The following is a 24801-nucleotide window of genomic DNA, read 5'->3' on the forward strand; positions in this document are numbered from 1 at the left end:
TTCCTCCAAAGGAATTTTCTTCACTGGGTTCGAAGAAGTAGTCAGACACGGTTTACGTTTCTTCGTAAACACAGTCACTCTCCAAATAAAGCATTTCCTCTTTGTTACCCGCTATGTGATGCTCACAAATCACCGTGTGAGGATCGATAGCGTTGACATCATCTGAGCCAATCCAACGCCCTGTTCTGCTTCGCCCTTGTATTAGACAGCCAATCGCTGGACGTCATTGCGCCAGAAGGGGTGGGTTGACATCTAGTACAGGAAGCCAGGCTGAGGTGAGGTGGGGAGGAGAGATCACAAAATAGTTAGCTCGCTGCTAGCTGCCTCCTGGAGCCGATTTGCCCGAAGTGCGATGAGCCCAGGAGGCGAAATTAGTGGGTTTTTTTGGTTTTGATTGGCGCAACGATGACCCTCTGACCCCAAGAATGGACATAAGTTAATGATGACGGGGGAGAAGAAGAAGAAGAAGCGGCTGAACCGCAGCATTCTTCTTGCAAAGAAAATTATAATAAAAGATGGAGGAAGGGTGAGTTAAATATTTATTTATCTCCCGTAAGTTAGCCTGCCATTGAGTTAAACGGGCTCTCGGCCGCCTGTGCTGGTGTGTTTATTTCGTGAAAATACGCGAGGTAATGCAGCTTTTGTTGCGGCTGTCGGTGGTAGCGGGCAACGTTGACCGTTAACGGAGGCTGGGTGTTGGGAGGGCTAACACTGCTAGCTGTGGGCTAGCATTTCCAGTATTAGCGGCCTGCGTTAGCTGCTTGTTAACACGTCAGCTCAGGTAACGGTAGGTCGTTGATACCGTTGTTAGCTCTGTTTCTTTTATTGATAAAGCAGACATTCAGTTACCTTTACTTTTAGCTTTTTCACTCTACATTAATGCTAATAGGAACTCACGTTTCTTTAAATTATGTGGCACTAAAAGTACCAGCTGGGACTAGCTCAACGTTAGCTTACAAGCATATGTGTTTAATTGGGCTTATTTTTTATTTGCCCTTACTAGCTGAATAGTTACATCTGGGTAGTTTTAAGGTGCTGTATGCGGTACAAAGCTAATGTGCAGTTACTTGGTTAATCTTATAAGTAGGTGAGGGCAGCATATTTAAACATGGGGTTTGTCATGTTGGTTAAAAACAAGCAGAACACAACATCGGACAACTAAAAACATTGGTATTAGCTTCCGGATTTAGAGCCAATCCCGATCTGATGTAAGGTAGGATAAGTGTACGTTAGCTGTCCAGAGTTTGGTGAGTCAGGCCCTATTGCCATATTTTTCTCCTGTCTCTGGTTTATTGACACCTGTAAAGCTGTAATGTTGTGACATTTTTTTATTTTGGATATTTGTATAAAGTTGCCTTGACTAAAGGGCAACTCCCATACAAGGGATTATATAGGTGATTCATTTAAATTTGTTTTGACTGTTGACTGTAGATGGTGGTGATTCTCCTAAATTAGGCTGCTGGCAGTGTGAGTATGGTGGAGCTGTTATAAACTCAGTGAGGCATCTGTACCGGTTACGTAATCAGTGGGACAGTAATGCCAAACATACTGAAAATCCATATGAAGACTAACAATTGTGATCATAATGAGGAGAACCACTTCAGATGATCACCTTACTTGATGGGGCTCTTTTCCACTCAGGCTCCATGTTTGTAATCAGTCTTTACTGTGGCTGTGACTGGTTCTGACCACTCAGCTATTAAGATTTCATTTATGAACATTGAGCAGGAGTGAATGATAGCATTAGACTCCCTAGTCAATGGCAGTGCATTAAGCTCTGAATGCGAGGCAGGGTGTCATTTAAATGGAGAAGTTGCTGCATCCATTCAGTGACACAGTTAGATGTTGTTCTTCATTTTCTCGGAGAAGCAGGCATCCCAGGGATACAGTTGTGATGGAGCAAAAAGGGTGGGAGCTTATTTGATTTACGCCCCTGTCAGGCCTGCAGGCTAGTGTGGTATGCTGGGAAATTACAAACCGCACAAGAGTCTTTCGGTTTAGGCTGGCGTATTTTATAGTTTCTACAATTATCACACAAAGTCATTTCCTGCCATAATTTGTTCTCAGTGTCCATGTACACGGCATCATGCGACATCTTCACCTTTGCAAAGATTAAATTGAGCTGGAATATAGTGACTTCCTCCCCACGATGTGGTTTTTATAAAAGGCAAAGGGGATTTCTATTTGCGTGTTACTCATTACAGATCTAGGCCTTTATTTTAAGAATGACCCAGTAAGCTAAAATACTAACTGTTGTACTATGTCATCTGTTAAATCAAACTGTATAATTTAAATTTTTATGAATTTAGTAAATTATGATTGAGTAAACTTGGGTTTTCCCCTGGTTTACAATGGAATTTTGGGTGGTTAACATGATTGGTTTGAATATTGCTAAGAGTTGCCTTAATTGTTCATTTCTTGTTATTTCTGTCTGTTTGATAATGAAAAATCAATTTTAAGCTTCAGGAAATGAAACTCCACTTCAAAGAAAACGATTCTGGAGATTTTTACTTTGCGAGAATGTCAAAACCCATTTAGTAGGCTCCAGACAAACCTCGCATCTCTTGGTAAAAACGAATCCTCTTGATTTACATTCTGGTCATTGTCTTGGACTTAGTGCAATTCATAATGAGGGCAAAGCAGTATAGATGTGTCTTAATGTTGTAAGTATGTAATGCATTAATGTAACCACTGTGCTTCTTTTGCTCATGTCAGCTTGTGCAATTTAGATTTGAACGCTGCATCATTTACTGCAACTTCCTGTTGTAAAGTGCATTCAGAGAAGTGTGTTGGTAACAAAATATTGCTCATAACTTGGCTATTGCTAGTGAAAACAAATGCTAGTTTAAGTAGAAGCAATCTGAGGTTATCTGTAAGGTCATTTACTTATCTGCAGGCTAAAATACAAAAGAAACATTTCTTACTCAGTAAGTGTCCTTTAGTCTATTTTATTTATAGTTTTCACATAATTTATGTGCATGTTAATCTCCTAATCATTGTCAGGTTGAGTAAATGTAGTCATTTTATGCAGAAAAAGCATATGAAATACAATTATTTAGCAGTGTATCTGTCAAGTCAAAAAGAAAAAATCCCGTAATTTGGACACTTATTCAAATACAGGGTATGAAGTGAATTTCACTCTTGTACCCATCTGTGGGTTGTTCCACAGAATCAGGCGATGTGGAGTCTGTATCATTTAGCAGATTCCAGCTCTAGGTTTGATTTGTTAATGTCTTCCCACAAACAGGCACTTAAATGCATGTTACGGTCTCTGTTGCTTGTCATCTAACCGCCTTTCTACCTGTATGTCTGTGTTTGTCTCCATTCAGCCTCAGGGAATTGGGGAGCCCAGTGTTTACCATGCCGTGGTGGTCATCTTCCTGGAGTTTTTTGCATGGGGTCTACTCACTGCCCCGATGCTCACGGTAAGCCTAGAGTGTACGCATGCACATACACACTCTGTTATGTATACTGACATAACTGTTTATAGTCTAACACACCCACCTTTCCTCCTTTAAAACCCCAGCCAGCGAGTGGCATTTCTCAGACCATTGGTGTCTATGAATAATTGAATCTCCAATCGATTGAGCAAGACCAGGGTGGCGTGGTTTTGGTTTTTGTGAATGTGCATTGGCAGATGTTTTGCCAGCAGCTAACGAACTGAAAAATATGAAAAGGCCACCAAAGTGTTGTATTGTCTGAGCACTAGTTCTTTGTCTAAAAGGCTTATCAGGGGGTCGCTGGTTGGTGCCGTCAGCCCGGAAAACCACACCATACAATCACCTCGCTGCACCACACAGCAGCGTGGGGTGGTTCCAAGTATTTGACTCACAGTTTGAACAGCGACATGTAGAGGAACTTCTCTCTAAAATGTCTCAATCAAGAAGTATTTTGCACAATTTCATATTTTTTTTAAATAAATAAAGGGCTAAGATGACTGAGACCAGTGAAGTACTTTAGTTTATACCAGCAGGGATTGTGTGTTCATCAAGCCTGTAGACTCCTGGTGAAACAAAGGACTGCAACAACACCACGCCAACGGGGGATTGTATGTTAATAGTTTTCATTCTTCTCACCCTGCCTTTTCACATTTCAGCCAAACTCGGCATTTACTGAATTCTTTCCTTTCTAGTTTCTCCTTGGGTTTTTTTTTGTGCACATTCCTTTTCCTTCTCGTGTAAATGTCTGTGAGGAGAAACTGGTGTCTCAACAAATAATGAGTAAACATCTGTGAGCCACATGATGTAAAGCAGACAGGCTTACGCAACACATGCTTCACAGCAGTCTCCTGTTTGAGGAGCTTGTTGTATGTGTAACTGTTTAGCATTAATTACTGGTTGGATGGGTGGGGTGGATTGGGAGGGCTGTTGCCTTCACAATCCCTGGACAGAGGCAGGATTTGCATTTTAGACTACGTAATCAGAGGACGCCTGAAGATGAGAGCCACTGCTTCACTGCTCCCAGTGAGTGCACTGCTTCATTAGTATCCAGCAGCAACAGTCTTCACAGAGCATTCAGAGTGTGTGTGTTGGGTAACTGACTCCCAGAGGAAAACAGGGGATTCTTAGCTTTGCCATCAGCTTTCCCTCAGTACCCCCAAACAATAATCAGATCCTGTTGTTGTCCCAGTTGTGCTCATCGTGTCCTAAACTGCTTGTTCCTGCGCCAGTGTCAATGAACCATATCTGCCGTGGACTTTAAACCTGTGAACTTCATCTATCTGAACGCCTGTTTCCGTTCTGCACCCACTAATAATGAGCTGCTTGACTATGGCAAAAATCAGAATTGCATTTAATTTGGTTAATACTGAGATCATGTTTATTTAACAGGGTTACTCTTGGACTTGCAGAAAAAAAATAGTGGATTTTTCCTGCCATCAAAAGACACGCTAGGTACAGTCCTTAACAAATTTGTTAGATCACCTGTCGTAAATTAAATGCCAGAGAGAAATAAGTCAGAAACTTGTTTAAAACTGAAAATGACTAAATTAACTGAACTGAAGTCGTGTCTTTACACTCAGATTTGAGCTAGAAAACCAGATTTCTCTGAGAATTTAGAAATGAATCAAACAGATTTCAGGAATGCAAGTCAATGACTGTAATTTGCCATTTCTCTTTTTGTTGTTGTTGTTTAAAAAATTCATGGATAACAAGAATTATTATATTCGACCATTACACTGGGTGGAGTCTACTAATTTTGTTAAGCCCTTTAAGTCCCTACAAAAGAATTTCTTAATCTCAAGAGTGAGACAGAGACTGACAGTTCCCACTTTTTTTCAGCTTTATTTGCAGATTCTTGATTTTTAGCAAATTGGTAAACATTTACTCTTAACAGAGCAGAGTGAAACAAATATGCTATAAAACAGAAATAATCATTTTGTTGATCAGTCTCTAACCACTCCACTCTGGAGATGATAACATCGAGGACAAAGGTTATTTATAGTTAACTAAAATTAAACCAAACAAGTAGTTGATGTCATTTTAGTTAGCTGGAATATAAATGAACACTAGACTTTAAAAAATGTAAAAACTAAGAAAATATTGTGTTTAGGTTAACCAAAATAAATTAAAAGTTTAGTTTAGATTCAACTGACAAATTCTTTTTAATATATCAGCACCTTCAACCTGAGATGCCTTTGAATTTATTGAGATGGCAGTGTTTTATGACATTCGGCCATTTGGTTTGTAGTATACTGTTATTATAACAAACAGTGATTGTGAAACCAACAAAAACTGATGTGAAACTAAACATTTCAGACCAATAAAAACTAAACTGAAGGAGTCTAACCCATCGTGGTTACTAAAAGTGAAACTTAAAACACACATTTGAAATAAATTTGAAACAAAAACTAAAGAAAAACACAAAACTGTAGTCAGCATAGCGCTGAGCAACCCTGGAAGCTTTATTAGTTTAGTAAACTTTGCAGGTCATTTGACTGCTCAAACAAATGAGGCTGCGAGTTTATCTTCCCAACATAAGCAGAACAAAAGCAACTTCATCGTGTTTCCTTCCCGAATAAAATGTGGGCACTCCAACATGTTCGGGTCAGTTGTTGTGGAAAGGAAAACTCAGATTTACTAGGGACCACCGGGAGCATGTTGTCTGGAGCCTTTATGATCTTTGCGCATTTGCAGTTCGATTGTGTTTAGTGCTCACAGGTGGATGGGAAGACAAGTTTGTCTATTGTGTGATTCAACGTGAGCATTGAATCATGTTGTAATAAGCCATTAAAAAATAAAAAAGGAGGGGGAAAAGCCAGGTGCCAAATTCTTTAGTCTTTTTTTTCCCCCTCCTTTTTTGTGCAAGTTTTAACCTTTTTCAGTGACAGTGAAGTCTCTGGGATCTTTTTTCTGTTTGTTTTAAACATGCAAAGCAGCTACATTGTTCATCCAATCAACCAAGTGTGCCCTTATCCAAGCATTTTCCAAGGGCGACTGCCCAGATGGTTCTTTCATTCTGCCCGGGTTAACCTTTCAAACAAGATTGCACTGTTGACAGGAAAGGACGTCGTAGTGCAGACGTTCTTGCGGTGGCTGGGTTTTTGTTTGGTTTTCCTCCCCCTATCAGCAGCTCTTGACCTTTTGTGGAGGATTTTTTCCAGCACAATAACAAAACATGAAATTAGGACCTTTCAAAATGATCCCTTTTCTAAATGGACATTTACAGCATTCATAGTAAAAATAAATAAAATATTTCAAATGGCCCTTCTTGAAGATCTGCATCAAAACTTTTTATTGAATGAAATGGCAAGCAGAAAAAATAATGTTACAGAATTATATGTGACAGCAATTTGTAAAACTACATCTGCTGTAACCAGTGTAGCAGGGAGACAACGGTTTGTGGTATCATGGAAAAATACATTTTGTTTTTTTGTTTGTTTTAAATCTGTGCCTTGGTTGGTTGTTGGGGTTTTGTTTTTAAATATCCATCTGTGTGTTAATGAGTAATCTTATTAAATAATAAAATTTGCAGTGTTCCCCCTAAATAATTGTGATCATGTTTCTTGCCATAATTCTGCAGGCTTAATTCAGTGTTAATAAAGTGGTTTAATTTACTTTTATGTGTGTTTGCTCTGCAGGTATTACACCAGACATTCCCCCAGCACACATTCCTGATGAATGGGCTCATTCATGGTGTGAAGGTAAGAGACAGCACAACAAGACAATACAATAACTGGTCCGATTCATGTGTCTCACTATAAGACAGCTGGTTCTTGTCCTTCCTTCTGATTGGTTGTGTGATGTTCAAAGCTGTTGGAAAATGCTCAGATGTCTATGAGTGTGTTACATCAGAATTATTGCACCAGAGTTTTTTGTTTTGAAATAAATAAATAAGGAAATGGGAGAAACACCCTTTAACCATCTTATCAGTGTTGAAGTTGCATAGGACTCATAAATAACTACATATAACAAATGTTATAGATATCTGGTTATGTTTCTTGTTATTGAAAGAAAAAGTACTAGTGGATTTATTGGATTTGTAAATCTGCAAATATAGAAGGCACTTGAGGAATGATAACAATCGCACAGTTAATGCCACTAATCAGATAAAGAGTATCCTCAATCTTTAAGCGTGCTTTGGTTTTTGTGTGTGTTTGCTGATAAGTTTCCCCTTCATATGTCATTGCTTAGCCAAAGGTGAAGAATTTTTGTTTTTGCTCATGTGTACATTACGCAAGTTTAGTGAGATTTGTGCAGTAACCATTTTACAAAGACCTTGTAGTTCACAATGATTTTACAACCATTACAAGGGTCATCTGTCCTTCACATTATATCTCACAAAATTAAATTGAGTGTAATCAATTAGGGTTCTTTTTTTTCTTTTTTTAAAGCAGGCTATAATCTCACTTTAATTTCATCACTGTCAATATATCTCAAGGCTTCTGCAGCAGCTGTGCGAAACAAAGTGATATATGAATGGAAATAAAAACCAAAGCCAATTTAAAAGTACCAAAAGAGGAAAAACAAACAGGGTTTTTAAATGACCCCATTAAAATCTTTCATTATTGTTACTGCACCAAGTGGCCAGTTCCCATAAAAACCCAATCAGTGTCCATCATCATGTTTGCCATCAGTGTATTTCCATGTTGAAATATGACTGCAAGCTGTCCAGTAACTGTAGCAGGTTCCCAAGCTGGACTAAGAATAAATGAAGCTCCTTCAAAGGTGATGTAGCGTAAGATAATCTACAGATTGGTTAAGGACATGCTTGTAATCATTTCAAGTTTTTGGTTACTAGGATTTAAGAATTGTGGCCCAATAATTTTTCCTTGCAAAACTGCAAAGCTTGTTAAATTCAATCCTAAGCAAGGTTCCTCTATGACAGGTCACAGCATTTTAAAGATGGTCTCGGTTCTCAGCGTGTGTTGGCCTGTAAGTCTTTATTTATTCTAGATTTAGCATGCCAGCCAGCTAGCTATAAGCGCTCTGTTATTATTTTGTTTGCTCTGGTTTAAAGTTTCCATTAGGAGTAAGTAGGGACTGAGGATGACTCACAGACAGCTGGAAAAAGTTTTATATAATTTTATTTTCAGTCACAGCAGCATGTTAATAGCAAAACTTTGAACATACAGTACTTTGCTGTTCAGTATTTACAATACCCCAAGAGATAACAGAAAGAGAAGGAAAACAAACCAAAGAAATCCTTACAAAACTAAAAACAAACAACAACAAACACAAAAATAAAATGTATAAGGGACATTCAGTGTACAGTTAAATATGATAGTGATATAGAGATATGGTATCCGGTCATGATAAGGTGGTCATTTTAAATGTTTCCATGTACATTAGAAATGGCTGCCATGCCTTAAGAAATTTGGTGGTTGAACCTGCCAGTGTACATCTCATCTTTTCCAAGTGCAAAAACCTCATGAGCTCTGCAAGCCACTGTTCATGTGTGGGAGGAGCTTCCTGCTTCCATCTTAAAAGTATAACGCGCCTTGCAATGAGTGAAGCAAAGGCAATAGAATTCGAATAGTATTTTGGCAGAGTGATGTTTTGAGGTATCACCCCAAAGATAGCCGTTAGAACAGAAGGATCATATTTAACGTTATATATCTCTGAAAAGGTGTTAAATATAGACACCCAATAGTTATGAAGATTGGGGCATGTCCAAAAGGTATGAAGGAGTGAACCTGTTTCTGCTTTACATCTGTTACACAGGGGGTCAGCTCCTGGATAGAACTTGGCTAACTTTTCCTTGGAGGTATGTAATCAGTGTAGGACCTTGAATTGGAGGAGCCCATGCCTGGCACATATCAAAGAAGATTGTACCGCATGGAGAAAAGATTGCCAGAGTTCATCTGTTATATTCATCCCAAGGTCTTTCTCCCACTGTACTTTAAGGATGGAGAAAGAAGGAGATTGAAGACCTAACAATATAGCATCGATTTCTTTAATCGCCCCTCTCTTATCACTGTTTATCTTAATAATAATCCAAAGAAGTCTTCAAGTAATTCCAGAAATGAAGAAAAATAGACTCTTTACAAAGTGGCGAATTTGTAAATAGCGGAAAAAATGTTGCTGGGGAACATTAAAGTGCTTCAGGAGCTGCTTCACTGCTTCAACTCAACAAAGCTGATAGGCACGTTTTGACACAATTGGATGACTCAATTTGGAGCCAAGCTGGAGTCTCTGTAGTAAAATTTCTCATCCAGTACAGCATATTTTGAATATTTGCTGCCAAATATGGAAAAAGTTTTTTCAGTCATCGAGACTTATTTTACAGTTTTGAAACTCTGAGTTCTTGTTTACAGTGTGTGCATGTTCTTGAAAGTGAAGGTTACCCATTAGTAACATTACTGACACATCCAGCAGTATCTTATTCCTCTGTTCCCCTCTATCTTTTCAGGGCCTGTTATCATTTCTGAGTGCTCCACTAATTGGAGCGTTGTCAGACGTATGGGGACGCAAGTCCTTCCTGCTGCTAACAGTCTTCTTCACTTGCGCGCCCATTCCGCTGATGAAGATCAGTCCATGGTGAGTGCAGTATACCGACGGCTCAGTGCTGAAGCTTTGAAACGCCAGCATGTCACTGATCAACATTAACCAAAACAATCTGTAGTTTTAGCCGTTGTGTATGCTCACAGGTGAAGCTTTTGTCTTTTATTCAGGTGGTACTTTGCAGTCATCTCGATGTCCGGTGTCTTTGCCGTCACCTTCTCTGTGATCTTTGCCTATGTGGCAGACATCACACAAGAGCATGAGAGGAGCACTGCTTATGGTTTGGTAAGGAGGCACATTTCAAAAGCTTTTCAAAGGTGTCAGTTAAGAATCTGTCAATTATTTCATCCCTCTTTCCCTCTTTCCTTCAGGTATCAGCTACCTTTGCAGCAAGCCTGGTTACCAGCCCAGCCATTGGAGCCTACCTGTCTGAGGCTTACAGTGACACCTTAGTTGTGATCCTGGCCACAGTCATCGCTCTGCTCGACATCTGCTTCATCCTGATGGCTGTACCAGAGTCGCTGCCGGAGAAGATGAGGCCAGCATCATGGGGAGCGCCCATCTCCTGGGAACAGGCAGACCCCTTCGCTGTGAGTAACACAGTAATCTTTACTGATAAATTTCAGTGTACAGGCTGGGCCAACACAACAGCAGTGTGATTTATTATCTGTTAGTCTCTGGCTTAAAGAAAAACACAAAACATTGTGTGAACACTTACTTCACGCATAATTGAATGTTTCTAATTTTAGCTAAGAGCCTTAAACTGAAAGAACACTTAACACTGTGATTCACAACCAGTGATAAATTAATTGAAATAAGTGAGAAATAATGAGAAAAGTAACTACCCTTTACGTTCAAAGCACAACACAAAAAGTACAGTTTTTTTTTTTTAAATGAGTCATTAATAATAATCTTTAAAAATCCAAATTATGCATTTAATCATTTAGCTGCTGGTTGCGCACTTCTCAGATCTTGGTGCTGCTGACAAGAAAACAAATGATTTACCTGAAGTTGTTAAACTATTTAAAGCATAACTTCACAGTGTAGTTATGAAAGCTTAAATCCACTGTTGTGTGGCGATATGTATTCCTTGAGACTTTCGAAGTCTGGATTATTGGAATCGTGTCTCTTCCAAACTTAATCTTTTCAGTAGCAAATTTACTCTGTAAGTACTTTGCTGAGCTGCTGTGAACACATAACACTGGGAGGAATTTGTAGTAAACAAGAGCAGTCTGAGGTTTCATACCAAGGCTGATAATTCCAGCATTGACAACATGCATGAGCTGCATCCCTGGATCCAAGAGGATTATCTGGATCTCGATTAGCTTGTGATATTTTCTTGAACATCTAGGTGATGTCTCCCAGTTTTACTTTTCTCAGTTCAATATGTATTTGTGAAAATACAATGTGGATGTCCAATTTTGAGCTTTTTCATAATGCTAAAAAGACACTCTGACTTTAGTCAGTACAGTCCAATAACCGCGCCAGAGGGAGTGTTCGCCCAGGGCGCCAAACAGGCTAGGACCGCCAATGTCTGTTAGCATTTTAATGCAAATCTGTCCAATTATTCCTAGAACCTCATTCCCACCAGCAAAAACTTGCAAAGTGTCAAACTGAATGCAAACTTTGTTTTTGCTCTAAGGCACTGCGCTGTGGAGTTTTTCCTCCCATCTCTTGAGTTTTCCAGTGAAAACATGTTCAGATGAAATATTTCGATGTCCATTAAGAACAGAAGGAATACATTTCCTCTGTTTAACAGAACAATCTGTTTAAATGTGCAGATTATGGACTTCTCTCATTTTCACACAGCGTCTTCAAAAAGTCCTTTTATTACAGAGTCGTTATCATTGTTGCTGATGGTTTGCAGATTAAGATAAAGTTATGTTAGCGTATATATGTAGCACATGTGAAAGTAAAGCTTTAATTTGAACACTTCACCCTTATCGCCCTCACAGCCTTTGCAGCTTATGGCTTAATAAATAAGTATATTTGATTAAGCGAGCATGTCAGAAACAACTCCTGTTTTGAATTCTTGCTCATGTTAACTCTTCTTGTTGCTCTCTTGGTCAGTCTCTGCGTAAAGTGGGCCAGGACTCTACGGTGCTCCTCATCTGTATCACAGTGTTCCTCTCCTACCTCCCTGAGGCCGGCCAGTACTCCAGCTTCTTCCTCTATCTCAGACAGGTGAACGCCAAACTTTCTTCCTCACACATTTCCAGAAAGACCACAAATGCCTGAAATATACACCAAAGCAAAATTTAGACACATCACAACCACTTGGTGGGACTGAGCTGCTAAATAAAAATGGCATTACTGGAGCATAAAGGAGATGCTATAAAAGTGTAAAATATAGTATACTGGGGGGGGGGGGTGTTTTGTTTGTTTGTTTTTTATTGAGGACAATAAAATTTATTATTTTACATTTTGGGTAATTAAAGGCTGAAAAGCTCAGGGACATGAGAAACCTGCTGACCACACACTTTCACTTCCACTGCTCCAAGACTGGCCGAACAGGTTTGCTGAGCCGCACGTTTCTTTAAAACTAGAGCAGATTCATTAGGTTTCTCCACAAAATGCTATCACAGGAAAATCATTGCTTTACACCCTAGCAGAAATAAGTGGACGGCTTCATTCATTATGCTGCAGGAGCATACGGGAGCAGCTGTGGGATTGTTTCTGTTTAACTGAAAGTTTCGAGTGGGGGTTTGTTTAGTTTGTGTAAACGGTGTCAGGTGAACCAGTTAGGCAGGTCCTTCACACGCAGGCTCATTTTGTGGGGGGAAGAAGCGACGCTGTCGTTTTGGGGCACCAGGGCTAACACACCCCTTGTCCCCTCTCTGCTGTCTGCATTGATGGAAATAAAAGGGAGCACTCCTGGTGTACTTAGCATAAATACACCAGGAATGTAAAGAACGCATTTTCTCTGAGGAAAAAGTAGTGTTACTGAAGACTCCAACCAAACCCTGTTCTTCCAATGTGCACACAATTGAAGGTTTTATGGTAAGATCTGTGCTCTATTGTTCATGTCCTAACCTGCGATAGCTCAACGCTCTCTCTCACCCTCAGGTCATAGGCTTCTCCTCAGAGACAGTGGCTGCCTTCATCGCTGTTTTGGGAATCCTCTCAATATTAGCTCAGGTACTGCTGTTTATTTACATTTACATCTGATATCAATCATTCTACTTTACTTCCATTAAGCATGACGGTGTTTTGTTTTTTGGTTGTTTTTTTTTTTTACTGGCTGATTTATTTTCTCAGTCAAAATGCTGTCTTTGTAAACTTTATAGACTGGCTTTTGGATCATGTTGCCCCACTTTGATTGGTCTATTTTGATCGGATTTCTTTTTCTCTCATTTATGCTTTTATTTTAATGCAGCGCTGTCTTACTATTCTTACTATCTCTTATAGTCTCTATTTTGTTGATTTGTGTTCCCGAACACAAGTTTTCCAGCATTATTTTCATGTTCCTGAACACAATCCGTCTGCGGTCTCATTTTGCTGTCGATGTCCACCAAATTATTCTTTTCCACACAAAAAAATACCTCATTTGGGGGTTGGAGGCATTTGTTGTGGCAATGATGATTTTACTCCTGAGACCCAAGTTGAAATCATAGATGGGTTAGGCATTAAAAGCCATTTGGTTAGAGTTGTTAAAACATCATTTTTGGGGGTCTCTGACACTTTTTTTTTTTTAGTTTGTTGGTTGACATGGTGACTCTGTGGACCCACATTGTCTGTACAATTTGCTCCCTACATTACTTTTAAAGCCGTGCCGTCAAGAAAAACATGGGGGAGTGTTATGTAAAAGAAGACAAAAACAAAATTTCTCTCATTTGAATTCATGCATAATTATTTCAGCTGCGTTTCAGGACTTGGATGAGAAGCTGTTTAAGTTTAATGTGGGTTTTGATTGTTGTTGATCAGTGCCTGGTATAATTTGGGTCTTTATGTTTTGTGTTCCCTTAGACGGTTGTGTTGGGGATCCTGATGCGCTCTATAGGAAATAAGAACACAATCCTGCTTGGCCTCGGCTTTCAGATCCTCCAGCTGGCCTGGTATGGCTTTGGATCTCAGCCCTGGTTAGTATTTCCTAATGCAAACACTCACATTTCTTCATTTATTCGCATCAGCAGAACTTGAGGTCACCAAGATCCTACTGGTTGAAAATTGGAACGTGTAGTTGTATTTCATATTTGTTTTCACTTCCTCCATGTGTAATGTGTGTGTTCATGGAGCCCGGGTTGAGAGTGTAGCATGGTTTCTCTGGTGACTGCGGTTAAATGTTGTAACACCATCCAGCCGCTGTAATGCTGATTGTGTGCAGAACAGCAGGGCTACAAATGCGACGGAGGAGAGTTAAAGAAATGAAGCCAACGCCTGAGTGCAAAAGCACTGCGGCTCCTCTAGTGGCCATGCTAGCTACAATGCTAGCTACAAACGCCAGTTGGTTCCCGTAGACTCCAGTGCTAAAATGTCCAACTTCATAGTGTTAAAAGCATACTTATAGCCCCTTTGTAATGAATCCATGTGGGTTGAATTTCTTTATACCTCGTAAACACGGTTGCCTCAGTTGGGCGTGGTCTTTTTTGGCAGGTGTCCTAACACAGACAGTTGGACTATAAAACAGCCACAATCTGAAAACATGCAAATACCTTGCGTACCCCTTCAACACAAAATGAAATACAATAACTGTTGTGCCTATGATTTCAAAGAATTGGGGAAGGAAGTTTATCTTGACAAATCATTTCCTGCCCCTTTTGTGACAGTGGTTCTAATCCTTCAGGATTAAAAAAAAAAACAAAAAACAAGTAAGTATTAAATGTCTGAGAAAACTTAAAACATTTATTTGTCTTTATTTAACTTTAAAATAATAAGAAATCATCAGAAACACTTAATTTACTCATCAATCAGCACAATTACATTTACTATCGTTAAAACCAGCATCTGCATATCAGGACTGTTTCTCCATTAACACTAAAAGCTTTTCTTATTTTTGCAGATAAATTAGAAAAAACAACAACTTTGTACTACAGCTAGTTATCTATTGGCACTCCTATTTCACTACCCTGAGAGACCACTAGAGGGAAGCAGAGGCTTACCTAATGCTACTATTGTAACTTAAACATAAGATGTAATATTTTTTTATGTGACTCTTTGAACACATAAATGATTGATTGTGAGACGTTAAAACAAAAGTGTAGATATTTAACCCTATCAAACTTGCACTTGACTCTCAGTCAAACAATTAATCGATTTATTTTAAGTCAGATGAATGAAAAATAATATTTCAAGCTTTTCTTGCTTTAAACCTGCTGATATGAAGAACTCGATAAACGACCACCCCGACACATTGATCACGCTCTGTTTCATTTCTCTTCAAGTGTGGTCATAGCAGCTTCAGTTTCTCATGTTGTTTTGGCCTGAAGGAGAAGACGGGCGACTATAATATCTATTGATTCTGAAAGAAAACATTCAGCATGTCTCTCTGCTGCTCCTCTGAGCTTTGGTCAATACTCTTTAAATCGGGTTAAATAAAGGTTAGACTGGCTGTGTCATATATTAAGGGGAGAATCCTCATGTTGCTCACAGAAGGGTAAAAAAATCTGCCTTTAAAATCAGAATAGAAATCACATTCTGATGAAATGCACGTTGACACACTGTTGAAGTTTAGATTTTCAAATAAAACAGGAAGTGCAGCTTCATCTAAAACTAGCTTTGTCATCAGAAAAGTGCATATTTCACAATTTATTCCTTAAAGTATTAGGCAAGTAAAATCTTTGTGTTGTGTTTGGTGACTGTAGGATGATGTGGGCAGCTGGAGCCGTTGCTGCCATGTCCAGCATTACGTTCCCCGCCATCAGCGCCATTGTGTCCCGTAATGCGGACCCTGACCAGCAAGGTGAGAGTGTCATCGGAACAGAGGTCAAAGATGCACAAAAACATGCCTGTTGCCAAATGTCGGCCAACTGTGGTCTTTCCTGAAGTCTGCATGTTCTCCCCGTGTCTGTGTGGGTTCTCTGTGGGCACTCAGCGTCCTCCCACAGTACAAACACATCTATTTTAGGTTAATTGGTGATTCTTTATTGGTCGTAGATGTGAATATGAGCACATATGATCGAAGGTTACAGGAAAAGACCAGTTTTAGATCTCTGTGGGAATCCTGTTCTGACCACTTGCACTTAAGTTAATGTGTGTACTGTCAAAAGTGGTGACCTTTCAACTCGCTTCTTATTTTTGAGAAGGTGTGGGGATCAAGGCAAGTGTTGAGCAAAGCAACGTATTATTATGGCCTGAAACTGCTGCCTCAGCCCACCAGAGTCTGGGTTGTTTCCACAGGATGTTCTGCCACATGGCGATACAGTAGAGCTCACCCTGTGACTGTTGTGGGGGGGGGAAAAAACAAAAAAACAATCATGACCCTGATCTTCTTCCTCACCTGAGGTCCTGGACACTGTAAACTGCTCAGATGCAGCTGGAGGCCCAGTTTATCACCATCACTATCATCATATTTATTGATCCTCCAGTACAATCCCAGGAGGAGATACAAATCCTGTTGGAGTTGTATCAGGAAGGGCATCCGGTGTGGAAAGTCGGCCAAATCAAACTTGCAGCCCTCTGTGGCAACCCCTTGTGAATAAGGGAGCAGCTGTGTACTTGTGTTATTAGAGGGGTAGCTATGCTCCACATAGTGGCTCGTCTACAGTATATAGGTCGGTGGTTGATATTTTTCAAGGGCCAGGAGAGAACATATCATTGTAATAAATGATCAACATAATTCCCTTCATCTGTCAGTGGTTTTAATGCATTAGCTAACCCGTTCAGAACCAGAAACTTGTGTCCATTTAAATGTTATTGATTGAATGTTGTGTGTTTCGCGTTCCAATTTTTTTGTGGGGGGATCTACTGAAGGTTTTTCCATATGCGTCTTGTTCAGGTGTTGTTCAGGGCATGATCACTGGAATTCGAGGCCTCTGTAACGGTTTGGGTCCTGCTCTTTACGGCTTCATCTTCTACTTATTCCACGTGGAGCTGACCGACACGGACGGCTCTGAGAAAGGTGCCAAACCGAACATGGCCAACCCCACTGATGAGGTGAGCTTGAATCAGAGATAACATTAAAGCCATCTGCAAGGATGTGTATACAGAATTTCCTTATTCATGTGCTCCATAATGACCAAAGTGTTGTCTTCTCCTTCTTAGAGTGCCATCATCCCAGGTCCTCCCTTCCTCTTTGGTGCATGCTCAGTGCTGCTGTCTCTGCTGGTGGCGCTGTTCATCCCGGAGCACACGGGTCCCGGTATGAGGCCTGGCTCCTACAAGAAGCACAGCAACGGGGCACAGAGTCACTCCCACAGCCCGCAAGGCAGCGGGGCAGAGGGCAAGGAGCCGCTGCTGGAGGACAGCAGCGTATAACCTCAGCTCAGGGGGGGCAGACTCCCTCGCTCCACCTCAAAATGCCCTGCACACATGGACAGATACACATAATTTATCACAAGGACACACACACACCTCAGGCACACGTCACACTCGAGTGCCGCAAAGAGATGTTTGTCTGTTTTGCTGTCCACAGCACAAAGTTGGGCGCTCCTTCCTTAGCAGCCCTTTTCTTTCTAATAGCTGGGTTATTGTGAGGACTTTCTAAAGACCCTGTGTGAAGAAAGTGTGTCGAGCATTATCAGGGCTGCAGTGGAAGACCGTGTGTGTGTGTGTGTGTGTGTGTGTGTGTGTGTGTGTGTGTGTGTGTGTGTGTGTGTGTGTGTGAGAGACTGAGCTGGACTCCAATCTTTGGTTTGTCTGAAGTTGTAACAGTGGAGCACACAACAGCTTGTCCCCCCTCCTGGCGCGAAACAGAACTGAAGTGACTTGGGTTTAAAGTGCGAGTGGGGATATATCTCTGATACGTTACTAAATACCTGTGTGACTCTTGATTATTCCTCTTTAGTTAGCCAAGTGGCACCTTCGTTTGTCTGAGAAGAGCGTAACGAACGCCCTTTCACAAGCTAACTTCTGTTCTGATGCTTGTCTTTATGACTACAGCTCTGTTTAGGCATCCAAGAAGGAAACATAGTTCTTCTTCTAGTTGTTCTTCTGTGGGAGCGCAGCAGCTGTTAAACCTGTGAAAGGAGCCTGCAAACCAGTATTGGAGAGGCGCTGCCTAATTGCAGTCAGGGTTGGCAACCAGTTCAGATACAAAAAGCTTTGTTAGGACCAGGTTTTGTTCAAATATCAAATTTCTTACAGAGAGATGACTAGAAGAGACCACTTTATTAGCTCAAAATGGTTTTTCAATGTTTACTTGCCATTCTCTAGATTAGTAGTACAGTTTGGGTTGTATATTTTTCTCTGTTCAAACTGAAGGCTAGTTGTGCTTCAAGTTTTTATTCAAGAAACAAATGTTGCCTTGAAGTCACTTAAGATATATATGGAGACATTACGTAACCTGTATGAAGACCGAGGTCTGAGAAGGCTCTGTAATCTTGTGCTATTGCTCCCATCGGAGCCGTTACACACTTTTTATTCCTTTGTATTCATGCCCTTCCTGTTACTTTGATTCCTGACGTTTATCACCATCAAGTTGAGGCTTACAGAGACACGGTTTTATTTTTAAAAAGCCTCTGGACCATTTGGAGCTGGAGCATTGCTATCAGGATGTCGGTGTCGGCACTGACTGTTTGAATTGATATCATTAGGTTCAGCAGAATATCAGCCATGCTGCTGCAGTAGTAAATATAAAGGGTAATCAGTGTGGCGTAAAGTGGTGGATAAGAATCATAACTGTGTCATATAGTCCCTGACGTTTAACCTGACATGTGTACACTCAGAGGCAGGCCACGCTTCTCCAAATGCCTGACATGAAGCACCTCACAGACGTGTCTGGCAACTTATGTAGAAGCTCTGCAGATGCCAGCCTGCGCCACCTAAGAGGCAGAAACGAATAGCAGTAGTGGATTAGATGGCTGAAAATGTTGATGTCATCCTCAAACAGTGAAGCAAAGTAAAATCTGGAGGTTGTGTCGATGTGGAGAGTATTGAGAAATCTGCAGTCATCCCAGATTTCATTAGTTTGAAAAAAGAGAAAAGAAGAAAAAAAATCCACTTAAAAGTGTAAGCCCTGAATTTTTATTATCGTCAATGCCTGCAGATGTCTCTGGGTTGGTCTGCAGGTCTGAACCGCTGCTGCCATGTTTTTGGTTTTGTTTTTTTATTTTTTATTTTCCCCTGTCAACAGGTGGCGCTGTCTGTACCTGGCATGCCTGTGAGGTGCTTGTGTGGTTTTTTTTCTTTTTTCGGTCATTTGGATCAGCAATACTGCGTTCCCTTCGTTCACATAATACATCGCCACCTTTCCACATTGTAACTTTGATTTGTGAATGCCTCTCGTAGCTAACAACTGGTTTCATGCTGTTTAACATCTGTATGAACACGTATTTAGTGCCATATCTTCTTGATTTGCTTTTTTCTTTTGTACTGTGTGTGTGTGAATGTACACTTGTGTGATTTGAGTGTTATTGTTGTTCTTTTTATTTTCTCGTCTTCATTTCTTTGACTGAAGATTTAAGTTTTAATGCTTTTTTTTTTTAATAGCTTTTTAAAACTTCAGTCATTTTTTAGGATTAATTGTCAAAATTGGATGGGAAATTATCAAATGTCCATGTGTCCCCTTTGTTATGTTTGTTTTGGATTTTTTTTTTCCAGCCTCTGTCTTCATTTAATAACAAGCATTTCACCATGGTTTGTTAAGCTCATATTTTTTCCCAGATTTCTCTGAATGTTTCGAATGAAACTGAACATGTTGACCACACATACCCTCAATACCCTCAAGGGGTTTTTGTCATTTAAGAGGGGATGTTTTTTGTTTGTTTTTTTAAATCATGTAATTGGAAAAACAGAAAATCAGATCCTGCATAAATTGGTAAGATTCTGCACCAGCCCCCCACCACCACCCACGTGCACACCTACAGCCTCCAAGCAGACGACTGTAAATGTACAAAGATCACCTGTACCTAGAGAAAAATGTATATATTTATTCCTCAAGGAGATGGCCACCTCTTGGTCAATTTGGTTGTATGGTGCAATTATTATAATTACTATATATTTCTCCAGAATTACCTGCTAGCCACTCCTGTTTTTAGTACAATGTGGTTTGTGGCCTGAACCCCCCCTCTTTGTGTGCCTAAAATTAGCCAAGAAATGAGTATGGCAACCTAAGTAAGTAAAATGGTGGTTATTAATGTAAATATGGGAAACTAATGATAAACTATTTATTAAAGGTTTATTGTACAATGAAACGTTTCAGGTTGCCTCTGTTTTCTGGGTGGGTAACACAGGTGAAATCGTGTTAATGTGGCAGTGAGTGAGAGTCTGAGCAGCGATAATCACTCGGTCGTTTCGTTTAAGGCGATGATCCAATAGTTAACGGCTGCTAAATCCCAGTGAATCTCACTATAAACTGGTAGCATTCCTGTTGGGCTTTATTTGCTGTTATATTACTGCCCCCCCCCCTTTGTTTTGTAATGTAATGCTCTGAGTTTGCTGGCTGTTGGTTTAGTAAACCTGCCCTTTGAAGCTTAATGGTACCACTAATGCCTCCTCCACCTACATTGTGTATATAGTCGTGCATTGACCTGAGCTCATTTATGGGTGGTGGATTTGTAATTAAATCCACATGGAGGCGGTAGTTACATCTGGCAGAAACTTTAGAGTCTTCTCCCTGAGTAACAGTGAATGCAAAGCGGGATATGTAAAAAAAACAACAAAAAAACCTAAAATGTGATATTAATCCAAAATAAAAGAATGTGATAAAGTGGCCAGAATAATTTATTTTTGTTATCAATGTAATGTAGGGGAATTTAATGTCTTACAATTAGCAGCTAATAACTTGCCCATCATTTTGTTGAATTACTGTGTGAATGATGAAGTTTTACTGGGTCAATGCTCAAATCTTAATGTGATTAATGAGTATTTGCATAATATAAAGCAATGTTTCCTGTTTGAAGCCTTACTTGTAATTACTGTTTTCTTTTGAAAAGCGCTTGTGGATAAAATAGTTCGAAAGGAGAATTATTAGATTCATTAATTCTTCCATAAAGCCAGCCTAACTACCCCAGCTTTCTTCTGATTGGCTCTAGATTTAAACAGTAGGTTTGAACAACAGGTGGTTGGAGTTGATGGCAGTACAGCCAGCGCTGCCTGCCGTATCTCACGATGTGTACTCCCGTTAACCTGTCTGAAATTGACCTTTTTGGTCACAGCCATTACTTAGACATACATTCTATTAGGCACACCTGTTTAATTGCTTGTTGATGCAAACATTTAGTTGGCCAATCAATGATAGCAAGTTGACGTAGACTGCTGAAGTTCAAACAGGCCATCAGAACAGGGAAACACAGGTAATTTTAAGCGACTTTGAATGTGGTTGTTGGTATCAGATGGGCTGATCTGCTGGGATTTTCCCATCCAACTGTCTCTCGGGTTTACATTGAAGGGTATGAAAAAGAGCTACTATCTAGTGGATAAATCCCTTGGTCTGATGGGAAGGAAACACAAACACTGGTTACACTCAAAGTATACAGAAGTGCATCTTGGAGGAAGAAAGGGCTACAGCAGCAGAAGACCACACCCAGTGCCATGAGCGCACCAAAGTTGGACAATAAATCATTGGAAAAACATTTCCTGGTCTGATAAGTCTCAATTTACGCTTTGACATTCGGATGGTAGAATCAGAATTTGGAATAAACAATATGAAAGTGTGGATCAATGTAATGATTTCACCGCACTTTGGGGGCATCATTTAAACACACCGCGATAACAGAGTATTGTGCTGGCCGTGTCCAGACCTTTATGACCTTAGTGTGCCCATTTCCTGATGGAGATATGACATGAACGACCGTACGTGACAGAAAACTTTTGTCCTGCAAAATAATAAGTCTGTGGGATTGTTAAGAGAGTGTTGACACGTGACAGCTTCCTGTCATCACACTCTTCACACATGCTGACATGTTGCTGTTTCATTAAGGCTGTTTTTTCATCACTTTTTTTCTTGCATTGGAAAGATGACAAACTGGGGGAACTTCCAGCCACTCTATGCGTAAACATTTGCACTTAAAGAGAAATCTTTGCATGTCTGTGCAGAGTTCCTCTCCAGTGTTTCCTTGTGTCAGCAGGAATATGATGATGTCCGCAAAAGTGCCCAAGTGGAGCAGCAGGTGTTACGTGGTCTTAACCTGGGATAAAAGAGATAATAATAAGGCTCTTAACCATAATCCATGCCCATTGTTTCCCGACGAGCACTCTAACAGCACTGGAAGCTTCGCTTGATTTAGTTACGACAGCTTTATCAGGACAGTGTGGACTCTATCAGTCCTCAGTAAATCACAGACACGCATACTTCAGTAAACAAATGTGCAGCGTGGGAAACAAGCACTGTGCTGCTGTGGTTACATGGCACAATGATTTTGGCTTCCTTTACATATCCCATGAACACATTTGGTTTTAAAAAAGAAACGAGAGGAGATGCTTTAACTTTGCAGCCTCCACTGCTTGTAGCGCCTCAGCAAGTCAACAAATAGCAGGTTCCAGCTTTCCGAGAATTAGGGCCACACAGTCTTGTCGGGATTAACAGCTCTCTGGCAGGGAAAGGATTGGGCATGTTTTAACAAGCAACTTTACTGAGTCACTCAGGTGACTTCCAAGATGTAAGTGTGAGTGCAGGAGCCCATCTAGTGTTTCCCCTGTCGTTTATTTGTGCTCATGTTTTTGGATGAAACGAGGCCGTGTGACTGTTTGGAGGAGCTGCTGGAATGCATTGTGATGCAGAGTAGCTGTCATGTCGCATTTACTTTCCAGGCCTCTGTAAGGTGCACAAGAGTGAAAGAGCGCTTACATGTTTGAAAACGGGCCTCCTGCACTTGGCTGGAGGCCAGTCCACAGCACCACTGCTAAAAATGTGAGTGTCCATTAACCTCAGAGAGGCACCCATCAAAGTATTATCTTTGCAAGCAACGGAAGGAAGAAATCCTTCTCTGGAGTCGTACATCTCGTATGCCCCGAGGACGCCCTGGAAAGGGGAAACGGACCGAGTTGGTGGATGTCCTACTACGTCCTCACATACGGGAGCAGCTTTCCTGCAGTGAAAAAGTGTAGCACACTGGCGTCTAGGAAGAGCACTGAGATGAATCATATGTGAACCTTATTGTTCCCTCCAGTCAAGCAGGTGGGGTTTTCGCTAACCTCTCCCTCGCTGACTCCTTTCCCATGTTCTATAAGCAGACCACCGATGCGTTCTCACATGACTTCCTGGCACTTGTGGTTGACGATTAACTTTGGGATAGGCGTGGGCCTAAACAAGGTTTAACATCACAGCTCTGACTTTTTCCTCTAAGTCTATACTTTAAAAATATACTTTACTAACTTTAAACTGGATTTTCCTCACCGGTACTGCATCTCCAGCACCTCTCACAGATCGCACGGACTGAAAAAAGGAACCCAAGTACGTGATATTCAGAGAGAGAGTCGGCCTTATCGCTCTGAACCCTGACCCTGTTGTTTTTGCTGTCACATTCAAACAGGGTGTTACCTACATATAACCATATGTTGGAATAAGGTAAAGTGGCAGAAAGTGCAGCTTCAGCTTTTATGTAAGAGCACTTTAATCCCTCTCAGCAGTGAGCTGATCATTTCAGACAGATTTATGTCATTACTGAGAGGGAGACGGCACACACCAACGCACCTGTGCTATGAGTGGCAGCTCAAAGTACCACAGCGGTGGCTTTCGCATCTGTGAGGCTTTTAACCACATGCCTGTTGCGCTGCATCCTGCTGTTTTCCACAGCACAACAAACGATTAGACCAAGTGCCTTCATCTTTAGCTGAACATCTCCACCCGTTTTCAACCCCCAACTAAAAGTGATTAAAATGGGCCTGTTACAGTTAGCTTCATAATTTGTTGGACAAAAACGTAATTTTTCTAGTTTTGCCTCTTTACGCCCCTGCAGTTGATTTTAAGCCAAAGAATCAAGATGTGATTGAAATGCAGATTATGAGCTTTAATTTGAGAGGTTTATAAATACACGCGTTATTTTCTTTCTTCTGTTGTTCTGTGACCGCCCCTCCTGTTAAACACCTGCTGTTTAAATTTTTGAGAGGGAGCCAGAAGGAGAAAGGCAGCCTTAAAGTCAGAGGACCTAAAACAGTTTGTTACAAACAGTGTATGAACTGAGGGCTCCTGCAAGGCTCTGGGGATGAATATAAGATAAATAAAGATTATTTTGAACTGCGATCCATGCAAAGTCACTCAAGCAGAGTCCAAGAATATGAATATAGAGTTTGAATCAGTCTCTGCACAATAATGGTTAAAATCTGTATGAATCAGAGACACATGATGGATGAAGAGTAAAAATCTAAAATAATACATTATATACTTCTACTGGACTTTTACATGGATTTCTGTTTACTGTTAGTGTACTCTGTACACAGTAAAAAAAATATATATTTTGTGTGTTTTCTTTCATAAAAAGTTGCATTATGTTAATCTGCTGGTATTTTCAAAGTCAAATTCTGAATAATGAATTCATATGCAGCAGTTATCATTAAGACCAAGGTTAGTTCAAAGAGTCAATTGAGCAAAAGTTTAAAAAATATTTCTCGAAAAATACAATTATAATTTGGCATGCAGCTCATAAATATGTGGGCGATCCTCCATCGCTTTCGCGATTTAGCCCTATTTGGGGAAATGAAAAGTTCACACCTGGTAAAAGTGATGGAGGATTTAAAATATGGAAAAAAATAAAGGCATTCAAAAAATTAAAGACCTATATGCAGACGGCATGCTGCTCACATTTGATCAGTTATGTAAAAAGTA

The 24801-nt window shown here is 40.4% G+C and overlaps 1 protein-coding gene across 1 annotated transcript; it reads left to right on the forward strand.

The window, feature by feature from the left end:
• Positions 1–228: 228 nt before the first annotated feature.
• Positions 229–20230, forward strand: mfsd14a2 (major facilitator superfamily domain containing 14A2). The gene is made up of 12 exons (XM_026149023.1): positions 229–526; positions 3330–3425; positions 7079–7141; positions 9850–9977; positions 10112–10226; positions 10313–10531; positions 12012–12125; positions 13008–13079; positions 13908–14020; positions 15743–15840; positions 16876–17033; positions 17142–20230. The coding sequence occupies exons 1-12, from the start codon at positions 440–442 to the stop codon at positions 17352–17354; spliced, it is 1476 nt and encodes a 491-aa protein (XP_026004808.1). The 5' UTR covers positions 229–439; the 3' UTR covers positions 17355–20230.
• Positions 20231–24801: the final 4571 nt, after the last annotated feature.

This window comes from Astatotilapia calliptera, chromosome 18 (assembly GCF_900246225.1).
Source record: "Astatotilapia calliptera chromosome 18, fAstCal1.2, whole genome shotgun sequence".
NCBI classification, from domain to species: Eukaryota; Metazoa; Chordata; class Actinopteri; order Cichliformes; family Cichlidae; genus Astatotilapia; species Astatotilapia calliptera.

What these genes read in the sequence shown, in the direction of transcription:
- mfsd14a2 (XM_026149023.1), top strand. Translation starts at nt 440, where the DNA reads ATGATGACGGGGGAGAAGAAGAAGAAGAAGCGGCTGAACCGCAGCATT. An exon ending in TCACTGCCCCGATGCTCACG is followed by an intron (nt 3,426 to 7,078) that starts GTAAGCCTAGAG and finishes TTTGCTCTGCAG; the next exon opens with GTATTACACCAGACATTCCC. An exon ending in GGAGCACTGCTTATGGTTTG is followed by an intron (nt 10,227 to 10,312) that starts GTAAGGAGGCAC and finishes TCTTTCCTTCAG; the next exon opens with GTATCAGCTACCTTTGCAGC.